Below are 22404 nucleotides of genomic sequence, written 5' to 3'. Positions count from 1 at the left end.
ATATGGATGCTCAATTTCAATATCAGGTTAAGAGACAGCAACTCAGACTCCTTCACTAATTTTAGATCCGAAAGTGAAGAAGTCGTAGTTGCGGCATGTAAATTGGAGTCCTTTCCCTGTCCTTCAAGTGGTGCCCAACGCTTTTGCACACCCTCCAACAATTTGGCGTATGTCTTTTTTTGTAACGCTGGTTACCATACCAAGGCACATGTGGGGCAAGGCTGTTTAATAGAGCGATAGAAGACAAATCAACAATTAATTTTTGTCAGTCTGTCTGTCTGTCTGTCTGCATGTTTGTACGCGCATCACTCGAACACTAATGCATGAAATTGAATGCAGTTTTCACCGATGTATTACCAGAGCTCTAACTTAAAATACAGAAAAAAATAGAGAGTTGCCACCTGTATGAAAGTTGCAGTTTAAGTAAATTGTTAAGATAAAGTAAATATTGCAATATGTCTGTCAACAGAAAGAGGTTTAAGAAGGCTTCCAGCCGAAAATATTTTTGTGGAGGTTGCCACATGTTTGAAAATTTTAATTTATTTTAATTGGTGAGATAAATTAAATATTGCAATATGGGTATTAAATTAGAGAGGTTTAGGAAAGTTTACTGCCGAACATATTTTTGAGCAGAGTTTCCACCTCTTTGAAAAATTGTATTTAATCATGATAAAATAAATGATATATTACAACATGGGTATCAAAAAATACTGTTAAGGCCCAGTGAAGCACGCCGGGCATCTGCTAGTATGAGTATAGAAGTCTCCCAGTGATATGATATGAACGAAGTCAGGTAGTTTCTGGAGCATAAATAGGTGTCTTGTTTCGGCATTAATGCACTTTCGCTACAATTCCATTCTTTGGATTGTTATGAAACCACAGACAGTTCTTAAGTGCATAGTATGTGCCTAGAGCATATGCATATTAATAATCTCTCTGATAAATAATACTCAATAGGCCTTAATGGTATCAAAGAGCACTATTGCGAAATATTATATCTTCTATTGTTTGTTTTTTACAAATCGAGATCGATTAAAATTACAAATACAGCGTAAACTATCGCTTGCCTTTGTGTGCCCAAAAAAGTCAACGTCAAGAATTGTTCCAAAAAAACTATACAAAAAATAAGCAAAACTTATCTGAAAGCGGACAAGACCACACATTTGAAAACCGTGTACATACATACATATGTACATATCATACAAAAAGTAAATTTTTATTTCGATTCTACCACAAAAACAAATAACCACCAGTAAATAAATCAACAAACAGAGCACAAAACTTGCCGCTTTGCCTCTGAGCAAATGACCCTGTAACCATTCTGCGCCAAATGTCTCACACAAACAAAGGCGAACAGTCGTCAGCCACTAGCAAGCAACAACAATAGCAGCTACTTAGAGTTAAACAAGTAAAGGCGGATTAATTTTAATTTTGTACGCATAAGCATAAACGACGTCACTACACAGTGTATATATGTAGTACATGTATGAGCATGTTTTGTTTTTCGAAAAAAAAAATTCTTCAGAAGTAAACGCTACCAAAAAAAAAGCATCTAACCGAAAACCAGCATTTCAAGTGAGAAGCAGAAGCGCTTCGACAACGAAAACTACAAGCAAGTAATAAAATTTAAAAACCGCCAACCAATTTTGTTTGCATGCTAGTACGTTTGTATATAAAAAAAAACAACAACTGCTAGCACCCTAATCACAGTCTCCTGTCTAAAGGTAATCTTAGTGTCGGCCAAACCTTAAATGAAGATAAATAAATTTGCAACTACAGCGAGAGCGAAAAAAATTGGACAGCAAAGATACAAGTCTACAGCAAACAGCAAATTTACTTAGTAAATGTAGTAAAATTTAACTGAGGGAAACAGAAGAAGAAGCATTGCCTAAAAAGATGCAACTAGCAACAAGTAAAGGTTATAAAACAACCAAGATGCTGGGCCGTTTGCTTCCTAGACCGGCAGGTAATCATAGTTTTACTGTTATCTTGCTTGCAAAAAAGATGTACGTGTGTGCATCTTTTCGAATCCACATGCCACTTCGCATCGCACCCATATGCAATCGGAGCTACACAAAATGATCTTTAGCCCCTTATTTTCCCAGCACGTCTTATTTTATTTAACACACTTCATTCCTCGTGTTTCGCTCGTGCTTCCTTGGCTGCAATTTCCAATCCGCTAAAGGAAGTCAGCAAAAGTCAAAACCTCAATTGTCGTTATTTATGTTGCTATTTCACTACAAGTATGAGGCAGCTTAAATGCAGTGAAGGCTGCGCAGTGCTAGGAGTGCAGAATATGCAGAAAAGCTGCAATGAAACAATTTACTAAAGTAAAATTGCAAGCAAACGGTAAATCAGTATTTCTTCATTAAGTAATAGTGTTACAAAGAAAATGAAAGTTCACAATGTTCAGATGAGCTGCAATAGCACTTGGTAAATGCCAGCAGGTATGCACTATTGAAGCTCTATTAAGGAAAACTCCTTTACATATATGTTTATACACAAAATTAGATCAAGAAATGGGTTGCACAAGCACTGAAACAAAAAAATTCAATGTAATAGTGCTTCCTCAGGGTCTTGAATAAAGACTTCTATCTTCTTTGGAGTTTGAAAAATTTGGCATAGGAATCACTGAATGCAAGAATGCTTAAAGCTAGGAGCCAAGAAAACTACCACACCACTACTTTAATTATGGCCGGCGCTATTGGGCACTCTACTGAAACTTTTCAGGACAAATCAGTTTGGAATCGAGAAGGATCTATGCATACTTGTAAGTCTACTTAAAGTACGGTCTACATCTGGTACCGCTAAATACCAAATGGACTATACTTGCCCCACAGGCAGCCAGATTAATTTTATTTAATTTCATTATAGAGAAGATGACACAAAATAACTTCTATGTCGGTTCGTCAGATGTTGTGGAAGCTGCAATTTTCGTAAAATTTCTAGAATTGAATACAGGCTAGGATTTCTCTTTTCATGAGTTCTGAGTTGAGGTAGTGTGGAATTTCCATGAATCATTGAGCTAAATTGTAAAAATTGTTGATCAACTTCAAAGCCCAATATCTCACTGAATTTTCCACAAGTTTGTCACTTTAATTTTTTTCTGTAGTTATTTACGAGATAGGAAGAAAAAAAACCGAGAATTTTATGATAAAAATGGGTAAAGCGACACGTACTACCTCGCTGGTTGCAGTTAGGGTTACGCCGCAATAGAAACTTTTGTAGGGCATTCAAATCCGAAGAAAAAACATCATTTGCCAAGATTATGCCATAAAATGGCTGTGAGCTGTAGATTTTTGAAGAATTAGGTATTTCCCCCAAATTTCGAGGCCGGGGTGGAAAAAGAAATATTCGCCGAGAAAAGCACCCTGATATACATGTAAAAATTGGGAAACATGATCGAATTTTCAGTGATGCTTTATTCTCCTTTCCTTCGTAAGAACCCATCAATTATCGAGAGATGTACTTAGTTTCTAAAGCTCTTTAGACCAAATTCGGACACCTCTTGACCAGAAAGACCCTATCTTTTCAGCTCGTCAGCCATTAAATTTCCCCTTGTACATATTGCCACCAAGAAGCAAACTCCACCTCTATGCGCTATGTTTGTGTTATTTCCGAGAAAAGGCGTCTTCTGGCTCCGAAAATTAAAAAAAAAACGGTCTAGTATTTTTTTCATTTAAAACAATTAGCTTTGCATTTACCTCCACTTATGTACATAAGTATGTGTGTGCATACATATATACTCGCGCCGTTAACTTATGCATACATATTTAATTTTAAGACATTAACTTCCACGTAAAAGTTTTTTTAGTCACTGCTCATAAACTTGACCTCAATTCATTCTCACTCTCCATTATGTACTCATATTTCGTGCGTGAAAAAAATCGATTTATGCTGAAGTGTTATTACATATAATCTCAACTTATTTACGCTCCAAAAACTACCAACTCCACTGATGTAACAATCAGTAGCTCGAGACTAAACCAATCGAAAGAGAAGATATAGTGAAAAACGTGAGGAAATGGTGAAGGTCATAAATTAAATAATAAAGAAAGTCGATTTAGTCATCGGCTAGCTAAAAGAACGCTTAAAGCATAGCGAGTGCAAGAAAAAAGAAACCGATAAAGCGATACGTGCATTAAAACTAGTTGCAGTGGGAAATAGTTTAGTAAGCGAGAATTTGTTGAAAAACTGCGGAAGAAAACAAGCTCATCATATATGAATCGGTTAATTACCAAAGGGAATAAGTCTGCATTTGGTAATTAACCGATTCATTTAGGAGCTATTCATAGAAATCACTTAGCTTTTAAATTACGTATATTGGCAGCTCAAGAAAAGCTAAAAAAAAATAAATTACCGAGAACTCATAGCTCCACAAATACTTTACAAATCACCTAATTTATTTATTTTATTTTTTTAATTAGGAGTAGCTAATGACTGTAGAAAATTTCAGTGACTTGTATTTATCAAAATTTAATTTAAAACTATAAAACTAAATGTTTAAGCGAAAAAATGAAGGTTAAAATTAGCTGAAACATTTTCTCAAAAGTATTTTAATGCAAAAATTTTAAAAACATTTTTCTTGTTACAGTTTAGCAATATTTTTTTAGCCTTTTGAAGTTAACTCCCCAGTTTCACCAATCAATTTTAAAATTTATCAGACAGTTAAAATTTAAAATGATAACTTTTCCGGACAAAATTATGTATTTTGAGTTTTTAAGAGGCTGATAAATCTAAAATTGATGGTGCAACCTGGCACCAGTATTTTATTGTATTTGTTATTATTATCACTTTATTTTTTAAATTTAATTTTTGTATTGCTATTTTTTACAGTTTAAGTTCTTTTATTTAATTTTTTCTATTTTCGACTTTTGGTCTGAGGTTAACTTTATTTTATTAATTTTTTTAAGTTATTGTGTTTTGTATTTTCATTTATGTTTTTTCAATTTGAATTTTTTATATTACTTTTTCTAATTTTAATTTTCTAAATTTAATTTTATCTGTATTTTATTTTATTTTATATTATTTTTTTATTTTATTTTAATTTTTTTAATGGTTATATTTTTTAATTTAACTTTTTATTTTATTTCAACTATTTTCCACTTTTGGTCTATGGTTTATTTTATTCATTTTTATGTTTTTTTATTGTATCTTATTTATTTTTTATGTTTTAAATTTTTTATTCATGTTTTATTAATTTACTTTCAGTTTTTTGTATTGCCTTTTCTAATTTTTATATTTTATCTGTATTTTATTTTATTTTCTTTTATTTTCTTTTCTTTTATATTATTGTTTTGTTTAATTAAATGTATTGCAATGTTAACTTATTTATTTAATTTTGTGTATTTTCTATTTTGGTCTGTGGTTCATTTTTAACCGACTTCCAAAAAAGGAGGAATATTTTTTTTTTTTTTTTTTATGTATGTTACCGCATAACTTTGGACCACGTCAACCGATTTCGATCTGGTTAAGATCCGATCAGCGGATCATGAGATATATATATATATATTTTTTTTTTATATGAGAGTTGAAGTCGGTTTTTTTTGCTAAAAATTACTTGTTGCTATATCTTTTAATTTATATTTTTTCTCTGTATCATATTTTATTTTATTTTGTTTTGTTTTATATTCTTTCATATTATTTTTTAAATATTATTTTATTTTGCTTGGTTTTATGTTTTTATAATTTAAGTTTTTTTAATTTAACTTTTTTTAATATTTTTGTTTTTCTACTTTATTTTTTTTTTTGTCTGTTGTATTATTTTATTGTGCTTCATTTTATTTGTTTCATGTTTGATATTTTATTGATTTATTTTTTTTTTTAATTCTTAAATTTTATATGTTTTTCTTAAATTTTTTTTTTGATTGTTCATATTTTTTGTTTTTATTCTAATTTTTTTTTACTTTACTTTTCGTTACCAGTGAGTTTATATTCATAATTTCCCCATACGTTTGTCAATGGTGCCAATCGAAACCGAAAGTGCATTCAAGAAGGAATAAATGACAACAATACAAAAAGGGGCAAATTAACAACAACGACGAAACAGGCAACCAACCAACCAATAACCAGTTTGGCTGACCGGCTGAGGCAAATGACTGCGCATGCGCACCAGTAAGCGCAGACAAACTATTGGCCTTTGTTTTTATTTTTATTTCTGCTTTTGGTTTTGTCTTTATTTATGCTTTTGGGTTGTTGGCTGTTGGCTGCTTGCTGTGTGCTTATAGCTTGTTGATTGTGGCTTTTTGCTGGGGGCACGCATTCACGCGGACACTCACTCCAGTACTCGCTCACATATTGAAAAATTTTACTTTCATTTGAAACGTGTTTTCAACATGCAAGCCAACGTCACAAATTTAGGAGGAAAAAATATGTACATAGATATATTTGTATATAGTAGTGAAGAGGAAAAAACGGCAAGCGATATTAAAACCCAGAAGCGTTGTTGCGATGTACATCCACCTATGCATGTATGTCTACCACCTAGTGAGCAAAGCCAGTAGCTATGAATAAAATAGTAATTAAAAGTAATGAAAAAGCAAAAGTGTCAAAAGATGTATGGAGATTTTTATGGATGAGCGTTAAGGAGATACTTTTGATAGACAAGCTAGGGAGGAAGTGTTGCGTTGGTGTAATAAAAATGACAGTATGTATATTTCATATTTTCCGGTGGTTGGTGGAATGCCTACCATAACTAGAAAGCAGTAAACCAAGCGAGCAAACGAAAGTTAAAGAAGTGCTACATAGTGAGATTAAAACAAGTCATTTTTAGCAAAAAAAAAAAACCGACTTCAACTCTCATATAAAAAAAATATATATATATATATATATCTCATGATCCGCTGATCGGATCTTAACCAGATTAGTATGGGACCACCTCTGAGACACTACCTTTCCGATGCAAAAGAATTATCGAAATCGGTTGACGTGGTCCAAAGTTATGCGGTAACATACATAAACCAAACAAACAAAAAAAAAAAAAATATTCCGACGAACTGATAACCTCCTCTTTTTTTGGAAGTCGGTTAATAAGCACACATTCAACAAGTCAAATTTTTCGTTAGTATGTTTGAGTTGATTTGCATACATAGTTACATACGGGTACGTAAGCAGTGAAAAAAAGGTTTTTATTAAAAACAAAGTTTTCTTAAAATTTAAGAAATTTTTTTCTGCCTCCTAGTATTGTAAAATTCTGTAGTCGATTTAAAATTGTTTTTTTTTTAGTCCAGCTGAATTAAAAATCGTACTTACGTACAAATTTATATTAAAAAGTATAAACAAAAGCCAATCCTATTCAACTAAGTATCTAAAAAGTATACACGTCCATGTGCACTTGGTATTGTATATGCATACATACATAAATATGTGATGTATACATGTGTCTTATACTTGATTTATTTAAGCTGCGTCAACTCTGCGCGTACTGAAAAGCTCATACTTGCGCTCACTCTTGCGCTTTTTTTTGCATACTTGACTCTCTCTTTCTCATCCTCTCAACATCACAGTATCTCTTTTGAATGCAACCAGGTTTAATGATTTTGATTTTCAAGTTTTATACTTCAAATACGTACAGCGTCTTGTTACATAACTTTCTCTTTCGTTTGACTATGTTTTGCTTTATTATTTTCCTGGAGCTTAACGTTATACTCTTTGTGCTGCTCTTTTTTGTGCATTTCATAGTTTTTTATGCTATAATTTTTCACTTATTTGTCTTGTCTTTGTTTTAGTTTGTTGTAATTTTTTTAATTTTAGTCTAGATTTTTAATTTATGATTCGGCTCCCTATCGACTTAAACAGGGGGCTACCTCGACTAGAAGGAATTATCTTCGATCGATTCCCCAAAATACTTTCAAACTGAAACTGATGGGCGAGCACTCTACATATATGTATAATTTATAATTTATAAAATTACCTTCACTGGCTATACCATATCAGACTTTATTTATCTGCTTTCAAAAAATAACCTAACTAGAAAGATCTAGTCAACACAGCTGTGATTACTCTGCGTTCTAACATCGTTCTTACCAGCAATAACAGCGGTTATAAAAGTGAAAAGTTTATTTATTAAGGCTTGATCTGACTCTGTTCAAGTGTTATTAAAAGATTCGAACATCTCCAAAACTTTATTTCCTCCTGTTCATAATCTTTTCCTTCTCCTTCTTGTCTAGGAAACTATGTATTTGAGGTAGTTTTCTTACAAAGAGATTCTGCCGTTTTCATTAAATGCCCCCATTGATACTGGGACATCTCGACCTCCATTAAATTTCGGATTAAAAAACGCAGCCTTTGTGTTTCCATAAAGAGAGTAAAAGGATACCTAAGGTTTTATGGTTAACCTACTGTTCTACATAGCAACAAAACTCAGTGAGGGGCCATTCATTCACATTGTTGGGTGTCAAAGAGCACAGGTATTCGTATCTCAAAACATCGCTCCCAAATGCCGCATACTTAATTCTTGATAAGGCGTGACAGAAGCACAAAAAGCAAACCGAACATAACAGTTTTGATGAAAACTGTCATTGAAAAATTCACTATGAAGGAAATGTTCTACAACTAAGTGATACATACCATTTGTTTTCTTTTTTTTCCCAGAATCTAATTTTAAAATAAATTTTTATTTTTAATTTTTATGCAAACTTTAAAAAAAAATAACAATTATTTTTGATTTTTATTTTATAAATCCAACATAACAATTATTTTTGATTTTTATCTAAAATATCTAAAAATAACAGCTTTGTTTTGGTTTAGATAACAGTTATTGAAGACTTTTATTTATATTATTATTTTTCTCAGTTAAGAAAGTTAAGAAGGTGTTTGGTTAACTTTCTGCTCTCCTGTGGACGGTGGACTGTAGACGAAAACCTCTTCCCACTACTTAATGACCACGGTTTCGAAATAAAGGCTTTGCGCTTTTTTGCATACTTGCTATGCATTCGATCCGGTGATCTGCGTAATGGGCTGCACGGCGAAACGATCTCGCACCGCTTGCAACAAGCCATGTGCATTACGAAAAGATGGCGTGACACCAAAGGATTATCTATTAATCCTACTAAAACTACTTTGGCGCCGTTTACTCGGAGAAAATAACAACATATAACTGTAAAAATGAAAATTATAAACTTAAAAAAAAAAAAAAATTTAGTTAAAATTTTCAAAGTAACTTTTCTCGAAAAGCACTGTGATGTATGTATGCTATGTATATAGTAATTGTACCAGCTAAAACTTTACTATTTTCGAATTACCCAATTTTTCAAGCAGTCTTGTATAAAAGCTAACTTTTCCAACTTAGTTTTTTTCCTTCTGTAGCGCAAATGACCAAAACGCCCAAACCAACTCAATTTGAGTGACAATTGACAGATTGAGTGCGTTTTAATTGCGTACGAACAAGTAAAAAGTAAACAAATAAGGTTTGTGTCAAACTAAATGAATTAAAACTGTCAGGAAAAAGGAAAAAAAACAAAATGAAATAAAAACGGGCAAGCATATAATTGCTTAACTGATATAGATTGCAATTAAAAATGTGAAACTGGAGCATAGCGCACCGCAAGCGGCAATTTTGGGTTTTTAGGTTAATTGAAGTGCGATTTTTTGCGGTTAATTTTTCAACTACATACATTCCCTTTTAAGCGCAGTGACGTTTTGGCCAGCAATTTTGAATAGTGTTTTTTTATTTACTTAAATTTATTTTCTTTTCTTACAAAACATACGCTGTGCGTTTTGCGCGCTGCCATTTGCTTGCGCTGGCGCTTTGTGCAAATATCCACGAAACTCAACGCTTGAATGACTGTCATTTAATTTTTGTTTTTTTTTTGCTTTTTATTTCTTAATATTATTATTTTTGGATTTGGTTTGTTTTTTCTTTGCTTCACCAATTTGACGCGCCACTTGATGCCTGTTGCTGATTTGGTTTGCTTGCATAAATATTTCTTGGGGTTTTTTTTTTTTTCTTTGCGATTAAATTCCTACCTTAGCTTGCGCCGCTGTGTTTTTGACATCATTTTTGCCAGCTCATTTATCCTGCGGGCATTCACACCTGCTGTGATTTCGATTTGTTACACGATTACCTAAGCAGTTCGTGCGTAATCTGGATTCGGTTAAAATTGGGTAATCACATAAATTCCAATTAGGTTACAATATTTAAGTCGTACGTGCTGAGGTGTTTGATGGATCATAACGAGAGCTGGTGGCTTGCGGGTTGGAAGTGTGGGAATGTGGGCACAAAAGCGCAGAGTGAGGGATAGACATCCATCAATTGGCTTGAAGACGGTTTGTTAAAGGAATCGGGTTGATCGTGGATTTTTGAAGTTGGAATTTTTGCGTGACTGAAAATGCCTCTTGCCACAATGAAACTGCTTAAGTGTCGCGCCTAGAACTATGCAACATTATTTTAAGGAAAAGACAATTCCTATGAATTGAAATTTGTTTAGTAAAACGATTTGAAAATGGCGAAGGGATTTGGAAATGGCGAAGCATTGAATGAAATTACGAATTATGCTCCATTTTGGAGTGCTTCGAATAAGCCGAAGACGACTTACATTTTCGCAAAAGCAACTGTTGCCTAGTTTTAGGCGCTGCATGTACTGAGATATTATTTCTGCCTGTTTCACTGCATATTATTTTATACTGGCAAGGATTTATTAGTTCTATGCAGAAATATATAGATTAGTAAATCTACAAATTGTTGTTTTCATTCGACTAAATTTTTGTGCTTTTGTTTTGCTATTTCTGTTTTTAATTCTACGCTTTAATTTTGCATGCAATCCACACCTTCACAACTGCACGCCAACCATTCCGGTCATAGTTCATTGTCCACTTGCCATACCTTGTAACGTTACTTAGCTGACCTTAATACATATTTTATAGCTTAATTTAATAGTTCAAATTTGCTGACTTGCCTTAAAAATTGGAACTTTTAAAAATGTAGTTTTTAATTGTTATTAATTTGTCTGCGCTTTAAGTTTCTAATGCACCATTTATTTATCTTTTTCTTTGACTATTCATTGTTCAAAATGGTGACGGGCGCTCATTCGAATTTGTACACTGTCAACCATTTGCTTGATTAACAACTTGATTTGGTTTTGTTTTGTTTTATGCAACTTTTATTGCTACTTAAGCATGATTTCTAGTTTGATTTGCATTTAGACGCTTTAAATTATTTCTGGGTGTTGGCATTGTCAGTGCTGCCTCTTACAGAAGTGGGTGACTCAATTGCTACGAGTATAAGGAATGCAATGACAAATTCAGCATAAAATTATTCTTACAGCAAAGAATGGTAATAAAAAGTAGCGAACGTAAAATGGCAACATATGTAAGGAAACACTAAAAAAATCAGACTTTTATAAAGGCAAATAGTTTTTCGATAACTCGTAATTATGTGTAGTTCTTTGAGTACATAGAAATCGATGCCACTACCAAAAAAACGAAGGTCCAATTTGTACATTTAGCAAATTCCACTCTATTGAGGTGGACTTTTCTATCAGATCTTTGGAAACATGTATGTTTCTACATACATAAGTTTTATCCAAATTTAACTGATAAATATTTCGTTATATTTAATGCAGAGAACGTACGGAGTATCCTTTTTAGCAAAAAAAAAAATATATATATTAAAATAGTGCTTTTTAATATTTCGAGCAAGCAAAAACCGGGATTAAAAAAACCCATATTTTAATTTTTAGATCAGTGCAAAATCTTTTTTTCTGATTTTTTCGAACGTAAATTTGGATTTTTATTTTTTCAGTCAAATTACAGTTTTTTGTGATTTTTATTTTTTCGATAAAAATAATCGATATTTTATATTTAAATTTTTCCGATAATTTTTAACCGTTATGATGGTTTTTGTGTTGTTTTATGTTTAAAAATTAAATCTGGTGTGACCGACAAAACAAAAATCAGTAACAACGATAAAAATTAATGGAAAAAGTAATCCTAAAATAACGAATATTTTTTATCGAAAAAATAAAAATCACGAAATAACAGTTAAAATTGATCGGAAAATATAAATCCAATTTTAACATTGCCTGAGAAAAATCAATAATTGTAGCATTTTTTAAAGAAAAAATAAGAGCAGAATTGCTTAAAACTTTTTTAACACAAAATAATCGATAACGAATAGTCTGCAAAAAAAATCCGAAAAATCCACGAAACATGCCGAAGCGTATCGGACACATATCCCATGAAATTCCCATGAAAATGCCGGAAAGATCCCGATTTAATTTTTTAATCAATGTCATAATATGATAAACCGATAATAATATTAAACAAATTTTGCTTTATTCTTGCTTTAAAAATGTAAGTTCAAAGTTACGTGGCGGAAATTAGGCGATTTTTTTTTAAATTTTCTTAGGGCATGCAAAAATTTAAAAAAAAATATCGTTTAAATTATTTCCCCAGTTAAGGCTTGAAGTGCACATCTATTCTACGAAAATACCATTAGCAGCAGTAACCTCCAGGAAGCTTGCAATCTATTTGGTATAATCGCCAATTTTAAAAGTCATGCTAATGTATTTGTATTTGTATTTATTTCTTAGTTTTTTTTTGTCTTTTGTCTTTTGGCTTTCGTTTTCTACTTCACTACTGTTGGTTTATATGTATATGCACAACTGTTTTACAACACACATATGCACACCTATGAATTCAAATTTATTTTTTCACATGTAAATATGTATTTAAATATGCATAACTGCAATGAATTATCAGCTGACGAATGTACATAGCAACTTGACTTTGACCCTCAACTATGGCAAAATTGTTAAGGCCACGGGAAGGATGAGTTGTATTAACACAATTGTGTAATTTTGCGTGAATACACAAACAGTCATGTACAGGGAGATATACTAATATTTAGTTACGTTTGTGGGAATTTTTAATTAGTCACATGTACATTAGACCGTACCAGAAAAAAAAGTTCGTCATACACCCCTGAGTCTAAAGTATTTTAGCAAGGCAATTTCGAAAAAACTCCCTGGGTAAGGCCAATTTTTTTTTAAATGCCTTGCAAAAATACTTTAGACTCACGGGTGTACGTCGCACTTTTTTGCCTTTGCTTGGAAGGTGGTACGGTTTAATGTACATACCATGTGAGTTTAAAGGCGAATATGTGACCGCTTGTATTTTTTCTAATTTGCGCAAAATTTTCGTAATTGTGGGATGTTTTTTTAACATAAATGTTGGGAATGACACTCACACTGCTGCCAGGCTTGATGAAGAGTGGCGCAGTTACTCAAGAAGTGTGGTAGAGTGCAGACTTCTATTAGCGGGCCGGGCACACTGACGCTATTGCCAGCGAAGAGGCAGACAGACAATAAAACTGCAGCATGACCTGTAAATGGTCCAGCAGAGGGGAAATATGTGAACTAAAAGTTAAGGCTTTTATCCCTCAGAAAGAAAGATGACAGCGGGTGCCAACAGCGCATTGTTTGTTGGCATCACATGCCTTTAAGGTGGGCTTTACTTATGGTGTGATGTTCAGTAGATACAAGTGAATGAGGAGACTGTAGAGCATATGCTCTGTGAATGTACAGTTCTTTGTAGTTGGCAGCTTTTCTAAGCAATCTGGAGGCATTTGAAAAAGGCGAGCATATAATACGTTGCGCCTGGTCCAAAGGATTCGCTATAGTCTGTGCGAAGCTATGCAGTTGCTAGCCAGACTAACTTACACCTGCGTCTTCCTAAGTCATCCTTCCAATGTAACAGTGGAAATCATGGATAAAAAGTGACCTTATGTTCAGACTAAATTTTTGCACTGATCAAGTGAGCTCAATCACAAGACTTTGTACTGAAAATTGGGTCGGAGTTTATGCCCACTTTTTGTGCATGAGGCGATTGTCTTAACTACTTAAGCCCTTAAAATAAAATTGTCTTCTAAAAGCTGAGTCGAATTTTTCTCATTAAGTAGCATTCCCACATAAAGTAATCAATTTATGCTGCCTTTTTCTGATCTTTCAAGCTGCTATAGAAATCGTTTATTGGAGTTCGTAATCTACTGGCCCAATCTCCAATAGTATACCACTCTGTAAGGAGTCTGTAGATGCAGTAAGGAACTGCAGGCATAGTTTGGAGCGTCTCAGCAGGAATCGTGTTCATTGTCGTTCATCGAGGGTTAACTCGATACTTAGGGTTATCTGCTGTGCTCTTTTCCTCAAGTTGTGAGAGCAGAAATCCCATAGGCACTTGTGTTGCTCTTCACGGTCCTTCAAATTCTTTCTCAGATGATTTTCATACTTCTTGCCCAAAAGACCAAAGAAAAAATCCAAATGCATCTGCTCAATGAAGTATCGAATCACACGGCCTTGACCGTAATCTTCGGGGCTTTAAAATAAAATATAATTAACTTCTACGCTTAATTGCTACTTTGGCAAGCATATAAGAGCAGTAATGATTTTTTTTTTATTTGCTGAGGTCAACAAGAAACTAATAATTTTAATTTAAAACGAATTTCGTGCTTTAGCTAATTTTTTAAATTGGCGTCTAAGCTGAGTAAAGTACTCAAGAATAACTAATATACCAAAAATTTGCTGAAATATAGTTTAACTACTATAAAAAGACAAAATTTATTTAATGTAAACTTCATATACATACATAATATAAATGCAACATGTCAACCAAAATGGCTTCTCGTTTACTATTTTTTTCTTAACAATTAAACGCCCATTCAAAAGTAATGCCACAACTGGAAGTCGAGTAAAACGAGAACAAAACAATAGGCCACTTGACGTGGTGCAATTCAACAAGCAAGCTAAAAAGCTGCGCGCACAAGTGTAGGTATGAGTGAGTGCTCATGTTCATTGACATCGAAGTGCGTATGCGCCTGCGTAGACCGCTTGTACAAATTACAACAATAACAAGGCAAGTAGGCAAGTAAGCGCATAGGCCGTAGAAATACTTATAAAAAGGAAAAAAAAAATATAAAAGTAATGGTAACGATCATACAAATTAGTCAACCGCATTGACGACCTTCTATACTAGTATCAAAATGGCTATCAAAATATATGTAACCACATGCACATCTGGCCTGAAGCCGTTTCTAAATGCGTTATTAGCTTGGCTGGTAGCTACCTCATTTGCCTTGTTGTTTGGCTTGCAGCGGGTGGCGCCCTTCTGCTACTAATTTAGTTGTTTCATGTTTTTTATTTTTTTTTTCGTTTTTTTTGCCATAGCACTGACTAATGTTTATAACTAATTACAAACGTATTTTAATTTATATACGTTAGGGTGGTTCAAAAATATTAACATCATGGTTCACCGCTTTATTTTGTTCTGCGTACAAAATAAAGACAGATAAGAAAATTTCAAAATTAAAAAAATTTCAGGCTTGCGGGTTTGAAAAATTATTATATTTTTTTAAATCGCTTAAATTCGAAAAAATTACTTTAATCAGTTTTAACTGAGCGAGTTTATGATTTTATATGCACCAGTTGCAATAATATGTCAAATTTATTCGATTTGAAGTTTTGTGAATTTTTGCAAGTTTATTAAATTAAAAATTTTCTAACCCTCGTATCGACCTCTAAAATGTATTAAAAATTTAAAACTTGTTAAGGGGTGCCCGATACAAAATTTAGATGTTGGTATTTTAAGGTCCCCCCTACTGCAAATCTGCATACAATCTATTGTTAGGTTAGAAAAACCATAGCTTTCATATATAATATACGCATTTATTTTATGTATGTATTTCTATGTTGCTTGCATGCAATCTCTTTGTCTCTATCATTTTCCTCCTTCACCTGCTTTGCATATTGGCACGCTGGTCGGCACGTCATTTCTGACATTGCCTTACTGCTGCTGCAGGTTTGTGCCTTAAGTCTTTTGATTGTTTATTTATTTATTTTTTATATATTTTTTTCGTTGCTTCTCGTTACCTTTATTTCTTGTTTGGCATTCAATGCTACGTGCCGGCTGTTAATGACACAGCCAAGCGTAACCAATCACGAGTGCGTGTAATCATGTAAGTGTCGTTTGTTTTGGAAGGTAGTCATGTTGTACGCGACTAATCTAATGGGCAGCTGGCCAGATAAATTTTTCTTTATTGGAATAAAATTTAAACTAGGTCTATACGTGGTGGCGAGGAGTAAAAGCAATAGAAATTCAGGGGCTGATTAATATGAGTTTTTTCATTTGTAGGTAGAACTCTTTCAATTAACTGATTTTTCTAACGAAAGTAAGCCAATTTCATTAGCAAAGCCACCAGAACGGGCTTCTACAAAATTCTTTCGGCACTCTTAAGAATATCTCGTTCGGCTTGTTCACGAAAGAGGTGAGCTATATCTGTGGTAGAGCTTCCTGAGGCGGGCAGTCGCTAGTACTGTAGTCATTACCTACAAAGCGTGCGACCATCAGTAAAAGCATTCGCGATTTACGTAGTGGGTGGTAATATTTTTGTTAGTAAGCTTTCTATATCGTTCAGGCAGTACGTTGAAAAAATTTTAGTGCTGCAAACCATCCTAATTTCGATAGACATCTCAGGTGAAGTCTGTCATCTTATAGCTTTTCGTGCCACGTTATTCGCTGAAGGAGTTCATCACCAATACTTTGCTTCCGATTTCTCCAATACCTCACTTACTTTGTTAATTTCGTTCGCAAAAAAGATCATTTGACTATAACCCCAATTTATAAATTATATAGATGTCTAGATGTTTAGTATACAGTGTCCTGTAAGGATACGTGTTAGTGTTCCAAGTTTATCTTTTGGGAGGTTAATTAAGCTTTGGAATCTCCTCTTGTTATACGCTCAAAGTAAACTCTTTGCCTGACGCATTTCTATCGAGCTATGTCAGTTGAAATCCATCAGTAAGTCTCCCACCCATGGTTCTCCTGAATAGTATTGGGACTCACCCAGGAAGGACTCGGAACCAACTAGAATGATAGCTGCCGTCTCTCCGGCGAGACAGTCTTCCACCTTATTATCACATATTCCTCTTGGGCCAGGTATCCACGCTAACTGGATACGACTGTGCTTACCAAGGAAGTTAAGCTTCTCAATGCAGTCAATGACTAATCATGACTTGATTTCGTAAGATAAAAGTGCCGCTTGGCTGTTATGATTGCCTCCGCACAGAGATATGCATGCTGTAAACTTCCGCTTGAAAATGCTCGGATATTTCCTCATACGAAAAGCGACCCTGGTCCTGGGCCCGAATATTCCAGCCTAGGGTCTTGCTGAAACATTTAACCAGTCGTTACTTCTGCTTACATAAGTATGGTTTTTGACTTGGTATGTTTACAGAAGACCTTAATTTTTTTCTAATAAAATCCATTCAACTAAATATATCTAAAAAAAATCTTAATTTTTCGTTTGTACTTACATCTGGCAGTGATGTGCATGTTGTGACAATTGACGCGACAATCGCCAATAAAATTGCAATGTTGTGTGACATTTTGTTAAAAATATTGATGCTGATTCCTAATTAATTTATTAATTTCTAAAAGATTAACTGAAAAGAGATAAAAAAGCAAAATAATTTCATTAATTAAGTTCAAAAAAGTGAAAATTAAAGTAACGTAAAGAACATAGATATAACTAAAAATAAATAAAAATAATTAAGGAGTAGTGCTAACTTGGAGTTTAGTTTCTCGCACAAATAAAAGGTTTTTAAGCTTCGAAAGCAACTAAAACTTCACTAAAATCATATATGCGAACCAAAAAACATAAAAAAAAAGTTATTTTTTTATTTTTTTTATTAATACTAACTAGTTCTCTTAATATATTTTATGTCGAAATTTTATTTGCTTTTGTTTATATAAATTTGCAAATTTTATTTAAATAAACCCTATCCTACTCTCTTTCTATTTTTTTTTAATTAGCAAATACCCGGCTTGCTTTACTGAGCCTTGAAAGTATATTTGGGTTGTTATGCCCTCCCAAAACTCTCATGGCCTTATTCATAAAAAAAAATAGAATAGAATTAAAGAACTTTTTGAAGGGAGATTTTTAAATAAATTTTCGATTAATGCAGCATTCTTTAGTTTTTATAAATGTGGGTGTTAGTTAATATATTTTCGAATGTATTTAGAAAGAAGGTAGGGTATCGGCTTTCTCCTGGAAATTTTATTTATAATCTTATAACGCGAGTCTACGTATCACGCACTTTGTTTAGAGGTGTATTAATTCAATATTTACTTTATCTTATCAATTTAACTGAATAAAGTTTTTCAACTAGGTGGCAAACCGCTTCGACAGTAAACTTTCCTAAACTTCTTCAGTTTGACACCGATATTATTAATTTAACTTAATTAAAATTTCCAAAAACAGGTGGCAACCTTCCACAAAATTTTTTTTTGCTGTAAGCTCTCTTAAATCTCTTTCATTTAACAGCCCTATCGCAATACTTAATTTATCTTATCAATTTACCTAAACTGAAATGTTCAAAGAGGTTGCCACTCTATAATTTTGTTCTTCTATATTTTAAGTAAGTCCTCGAGCAACACTTTGGTGAAAACTGCATTCTATTCCATGCATTAGTTTTCGAGTGATGCGCGTACAAACAGAAAAAAGTTCTAAAGATTTTTGATTTGGCTTCGGTTACTCAAATAAATAATAACTATAATGCACAGACATCGGCCTATTACAATTTTTTTACACGTATAGAAAGAGTGCTTAGTGTGCTAATTAAAATATTGACCATCAAACCCCACCTTTGCATGCAAAGCCCCAAATGCACTCGTAATTGTTAATGAATGATTTTAACTACTTAACATATTAAATTGTTTAGTATTATTATTCTTTTTTTTTTGTCTTTTAACATTCTTATTATTTGATCAGTTGCATATTGTGCAGAATTTTGTAGTGATCGCTGTGAAGGTCATAGTGTAGATAAAAATTGAATGCTAATGCTAATGATTGGCCGTAATAAAAAGGGTGTAAATATTCAACCAACAAATTCAGGAATTTACATGTACATATGTATATTTAATGTTGAATGTTTGTGCAGCAATGTTAGTGAATTAAAAGGCTGCAAATAATGGATATTTACATGTTTTTTTAATTTAGTAAACTGAGCGGAAAAAAATTAATTTTATTAGAACTTTTTAATAGAACCTTAATTGAGCATGCTGAAATACAAGGTTAAAGTTTTACAACTGTATAGCGTAAAAATTTAGTTTATCAAGGTTGAAAATTATCAGTACATACAGATCCTCCAGCAAGTAGTTTTTTGAAATGAACTTAGAATTGGTGGCCTGATGTATCGAGAGAAGTACGATGTCTATTGATTTTACGTACTGTTTCTCCATTGTATTGTTTTAAACTTTTGGACATATGTAGGTCATCATGGTAGGGGCATGGAGTCTATATATTTAAGTTAGATAACTTATTTATTGCATTTAAGCATTTCCAAAGCTAAGTTGGCTTTGCTTCACTCCAGCTCTCAAGAAAAATAGAAAATTCATAAAGGGCGGTCGCGCTGCAGTTTGCTATTTTTTTTTTTAACAAATTACACCAATTTCTTTCTTTACCGAATGCGGTAATTTGGTAATTTATGTTAAAGTTTCGGAATTTTTTTCAATTTCTAATTACATATTTATTAAGTTTTTGTCACTAACTAAATACTATTAAGAATTTATCGTTTATACTTTCTAAGATTAGGTTAGGTAAGGTTTAAATAGATTATGAGGAGATTATCTCCATAAATATACCCTCCTTTAGATGTTAAAAATCTCGCACAGGAACCAACAACTTTGTAGACGCCTTGTCAAAGTCCTTATTTCTACTTGAGAAATCTCTGCGAGACCTTCAAAGAATGGTTTACCAAGCGTGCCTTAAAACAGCCAATGACAAAAAAGGAGTTGAAAATGTTCTCCTTTTCTCTTCTTGACCTGCACTGCAGTCAACGATAGGTGTATGCCAAGGTTTGTGCCAGCATTAATTAGGTAAGTAAAGTGAACTCTAAGAAATTTTTTATCTTCCGTTGACCGAAGAATGTGAGTGGTCATACATTTCCCTTTCAGTTTGTCAGCAGTTATCCTCAGCATCGCTGTGCCCAGGCAAACAAATGATGGAAAATTCTGTAATGCTTTCGGGGCTGTCCAATTTTCAGAGAGGATCAAACATTCTTATTAAAAAGTAAAAAATCGTCCATGAGAGTAGGTAGTGAAGGCTTTTCCCGCATACTTATTTCTAGAGTTCCCCTCTACAATACAATAAGACATTATTGCAGTGCCAAATAAAGTTCCTCACTGCAGTAAAAAAATCATCAATTGATAAAAATAACCAGCTCTTTTGTGGGATTTCGATAAATAAATACCTCACTTTTTATTAGCTATGCACATAAACAAATATTAATGTTAAAAAAGAGAAAAAAATTAAAAAATAAACGTGTAGAAAATTTTAATAAATGACATTAATATTTTTTTATTGATATTTTATGTCCAAAAGTTGTCACAATCACAAGTTAGTTGACACCCAAAGCAGAGGTATTCAGGTCTGCCTTCTCTTCGGCCATCGCCCCGCAATTCTTTTTTCGAGCAAAATATGTAGTAGATATTTAGCACTAATATTCCTCTCCTCTATAAAAAAAAAACGATATTTGCTCATATTCATATTCTTTCTCTCTTTTTTTTAGTTATACATACATATATACAGTATCACTATTCCCTCAAATGCTTAATGTATTTATAATTAAATTTGACATACGTCCACGATAACTAACATACATATTTTATCATTGTAAAAATCCCCTGATTCTTCTATTTGTTTCGGTTTTCACGTAATAAGATAAATGGTTTATTAAGTTTAAGTCAATCAGAAAATAAAAAAATGAACCAAAAAAGAAGCGATCATTAAAAAGAAAAAACCTATTAATAATATAAGCATGAATAAAGTAAATACAAAATTTGCGCAAAATTTGGTAAATAGCAAAATAACGAAAGAAAAAAGGCACAAATAAATACCATATTCCGCACTGCCAGTCAATGGAAAAAATTTCACTTTCAATTAAAATTTGAGACACCACAGCGGCATAGTGGCGCTGTTATACAAAGTAAAAATTGGAAAAAATAAAAATAACAATAATAAAATAAAGTAAAAAAAACTAAATTATTTATAAAAGGAAACTAACAGCTGGTACTATTTTAGCGCAAATAAAAGCTATTTGATGAATGCAGCTCACCAGCAAGCGAGCGAGGGAGAGAGGTGCGGTATGCTGGTGTGCGTACAAAAAGTAGCGCATTAGTAAAATAACAGCGAAGGTACATATCGCACACCGTCTTCAAAAGAGGCACAACTCAAAATTTGGAATTTTTGAAATAATGCGCTGAAAATGTACACAAAGCGTTTACTTACCTTTCAGCAACAGCTGGAGCAAATTTTTGGTTATAATTTTTATAAAAAACTAAGATAAAGTCTCCCTTGCCCATATCATCATCATGTGCTAAGAAATAGTTTTTAGCATTTTCTGCCAAACGTGTAATTTTGAGTCTAGCCTCTTTTGAAGATGGTGTGCGATATGTATGCTAGTGTGCATCTGCATAAATGTGCAAATAAATTCCCATATGTATGTACGCATATACACATAAAGTATAAATAAAAATGTATTATGTGAGTGGAATACACGGAATCGGAAGAGTGAATGGCATACGAAATTGATTTATGCTGTGTTGTACATATGTATGTAGATACTCGTACATAAATGCAGGGCCGTTACTGCATTCACAGCATACATATATATGTACTACGCTTAAACGTGCGTAGGTAGTGTTTATGTATCGAAATTTTACTTATTTACGAATATGTATATTCATATAAATATGTGGCACAAAAAGTGCATTTGTTTGGCATACAAACACAATAGAAGAGCTGAAAAATTGGCGAAGCTGAAATTTTGTTGGATTTTTTTCATTTTTTACATATAAAAGTGTTATTTTATGGAACGTACATACATACATACGTAAATATTTTGGGTGAACCAAAAAAAATAGTATATTGATTTTTTTCTTCAAGTTTAATTTCAAATTTTTGCAATGACAAAATACTCGAATAGCCAGTTTAACGAAAAAATTTTAGAGAAATATGATTTTTTATTTCAATTTAATATAAAAAACAGACAGAAAACATTTTTCACTAAAATTGCTGGTAAACCTATTTTTTTAAACTAATTTTTCTCTGAAAAACGGCACATTTGTTTGATTTTCTTTATTTGTTCGATAAATTAATAATATATTTAACAGTTTTCTAAGCTTCCCCTTTCCTATTTAATCGAGCAGAATTAAAATTTTTTCGCTATATAATTTTATTCCATTTATTATTTTACTTCATTCTATTGTATTCTGATTTTTCAATATTTAATTTAATTTTTGCATTCTATTTGAATTTATTTAATTTTACTTTATTTTTGGTTTAATTTAATTTTTATATTTATAGTTATATTTTATTTTATTTTATTCTATTCTATTTTATTTTATTTTATTTTA

At 32.6% G+C, this 22404-nt stretch overlaps 1 protein-coding gene across 8 annotated transcripts in view; it reads right to left on the bottom strand.

The window, feature by feature from the left end:
- Positions 1–22404, bottom strand: part of LOC118744526 (venom metalloproteinase 3) — a 175742-nt gene that overhangs the window by 119681 nt on the left and 33657 nt on the right. For all 8 annotated transcript variants that reach the window (XM_036477584.1, XM_036477585.1, XM_036477582.1 and 5 more), the window contains one exon: positions 17304–17432. In XM_036477584.1, the coding sequence (XP_036333477.1) occupies positions 17304–17375 (72 nt within the window). In that variant the 5' untranslated portion in view covers positions 17376–17432. The remainder of the gene's footprint in view (positions 1–17303; positions 17433–22404) is intronic.

Source organism: Rhagoletis pomonella, unplaced genomic scaffold (genome assembly GCF_013731165.1).
Source record: "Rhagoletis pomonella isolate Grant_MI unplaced genomic scaffold, Rhpom_1.0 Rhpom_scaffold_00008, whole genome shotgun sequence".
NCBI classification, from domain to species: Eukaryota; Metazoa; Arthropoda; class Insecta; order Diptera; family Tephritidae; genus Rhagoletis; species Rhagoletis pomonella.
Note: the sequence above shows the minus strand (reverse complement) of the source record. Positions and strands in the feature narration are given on the sequence as shown.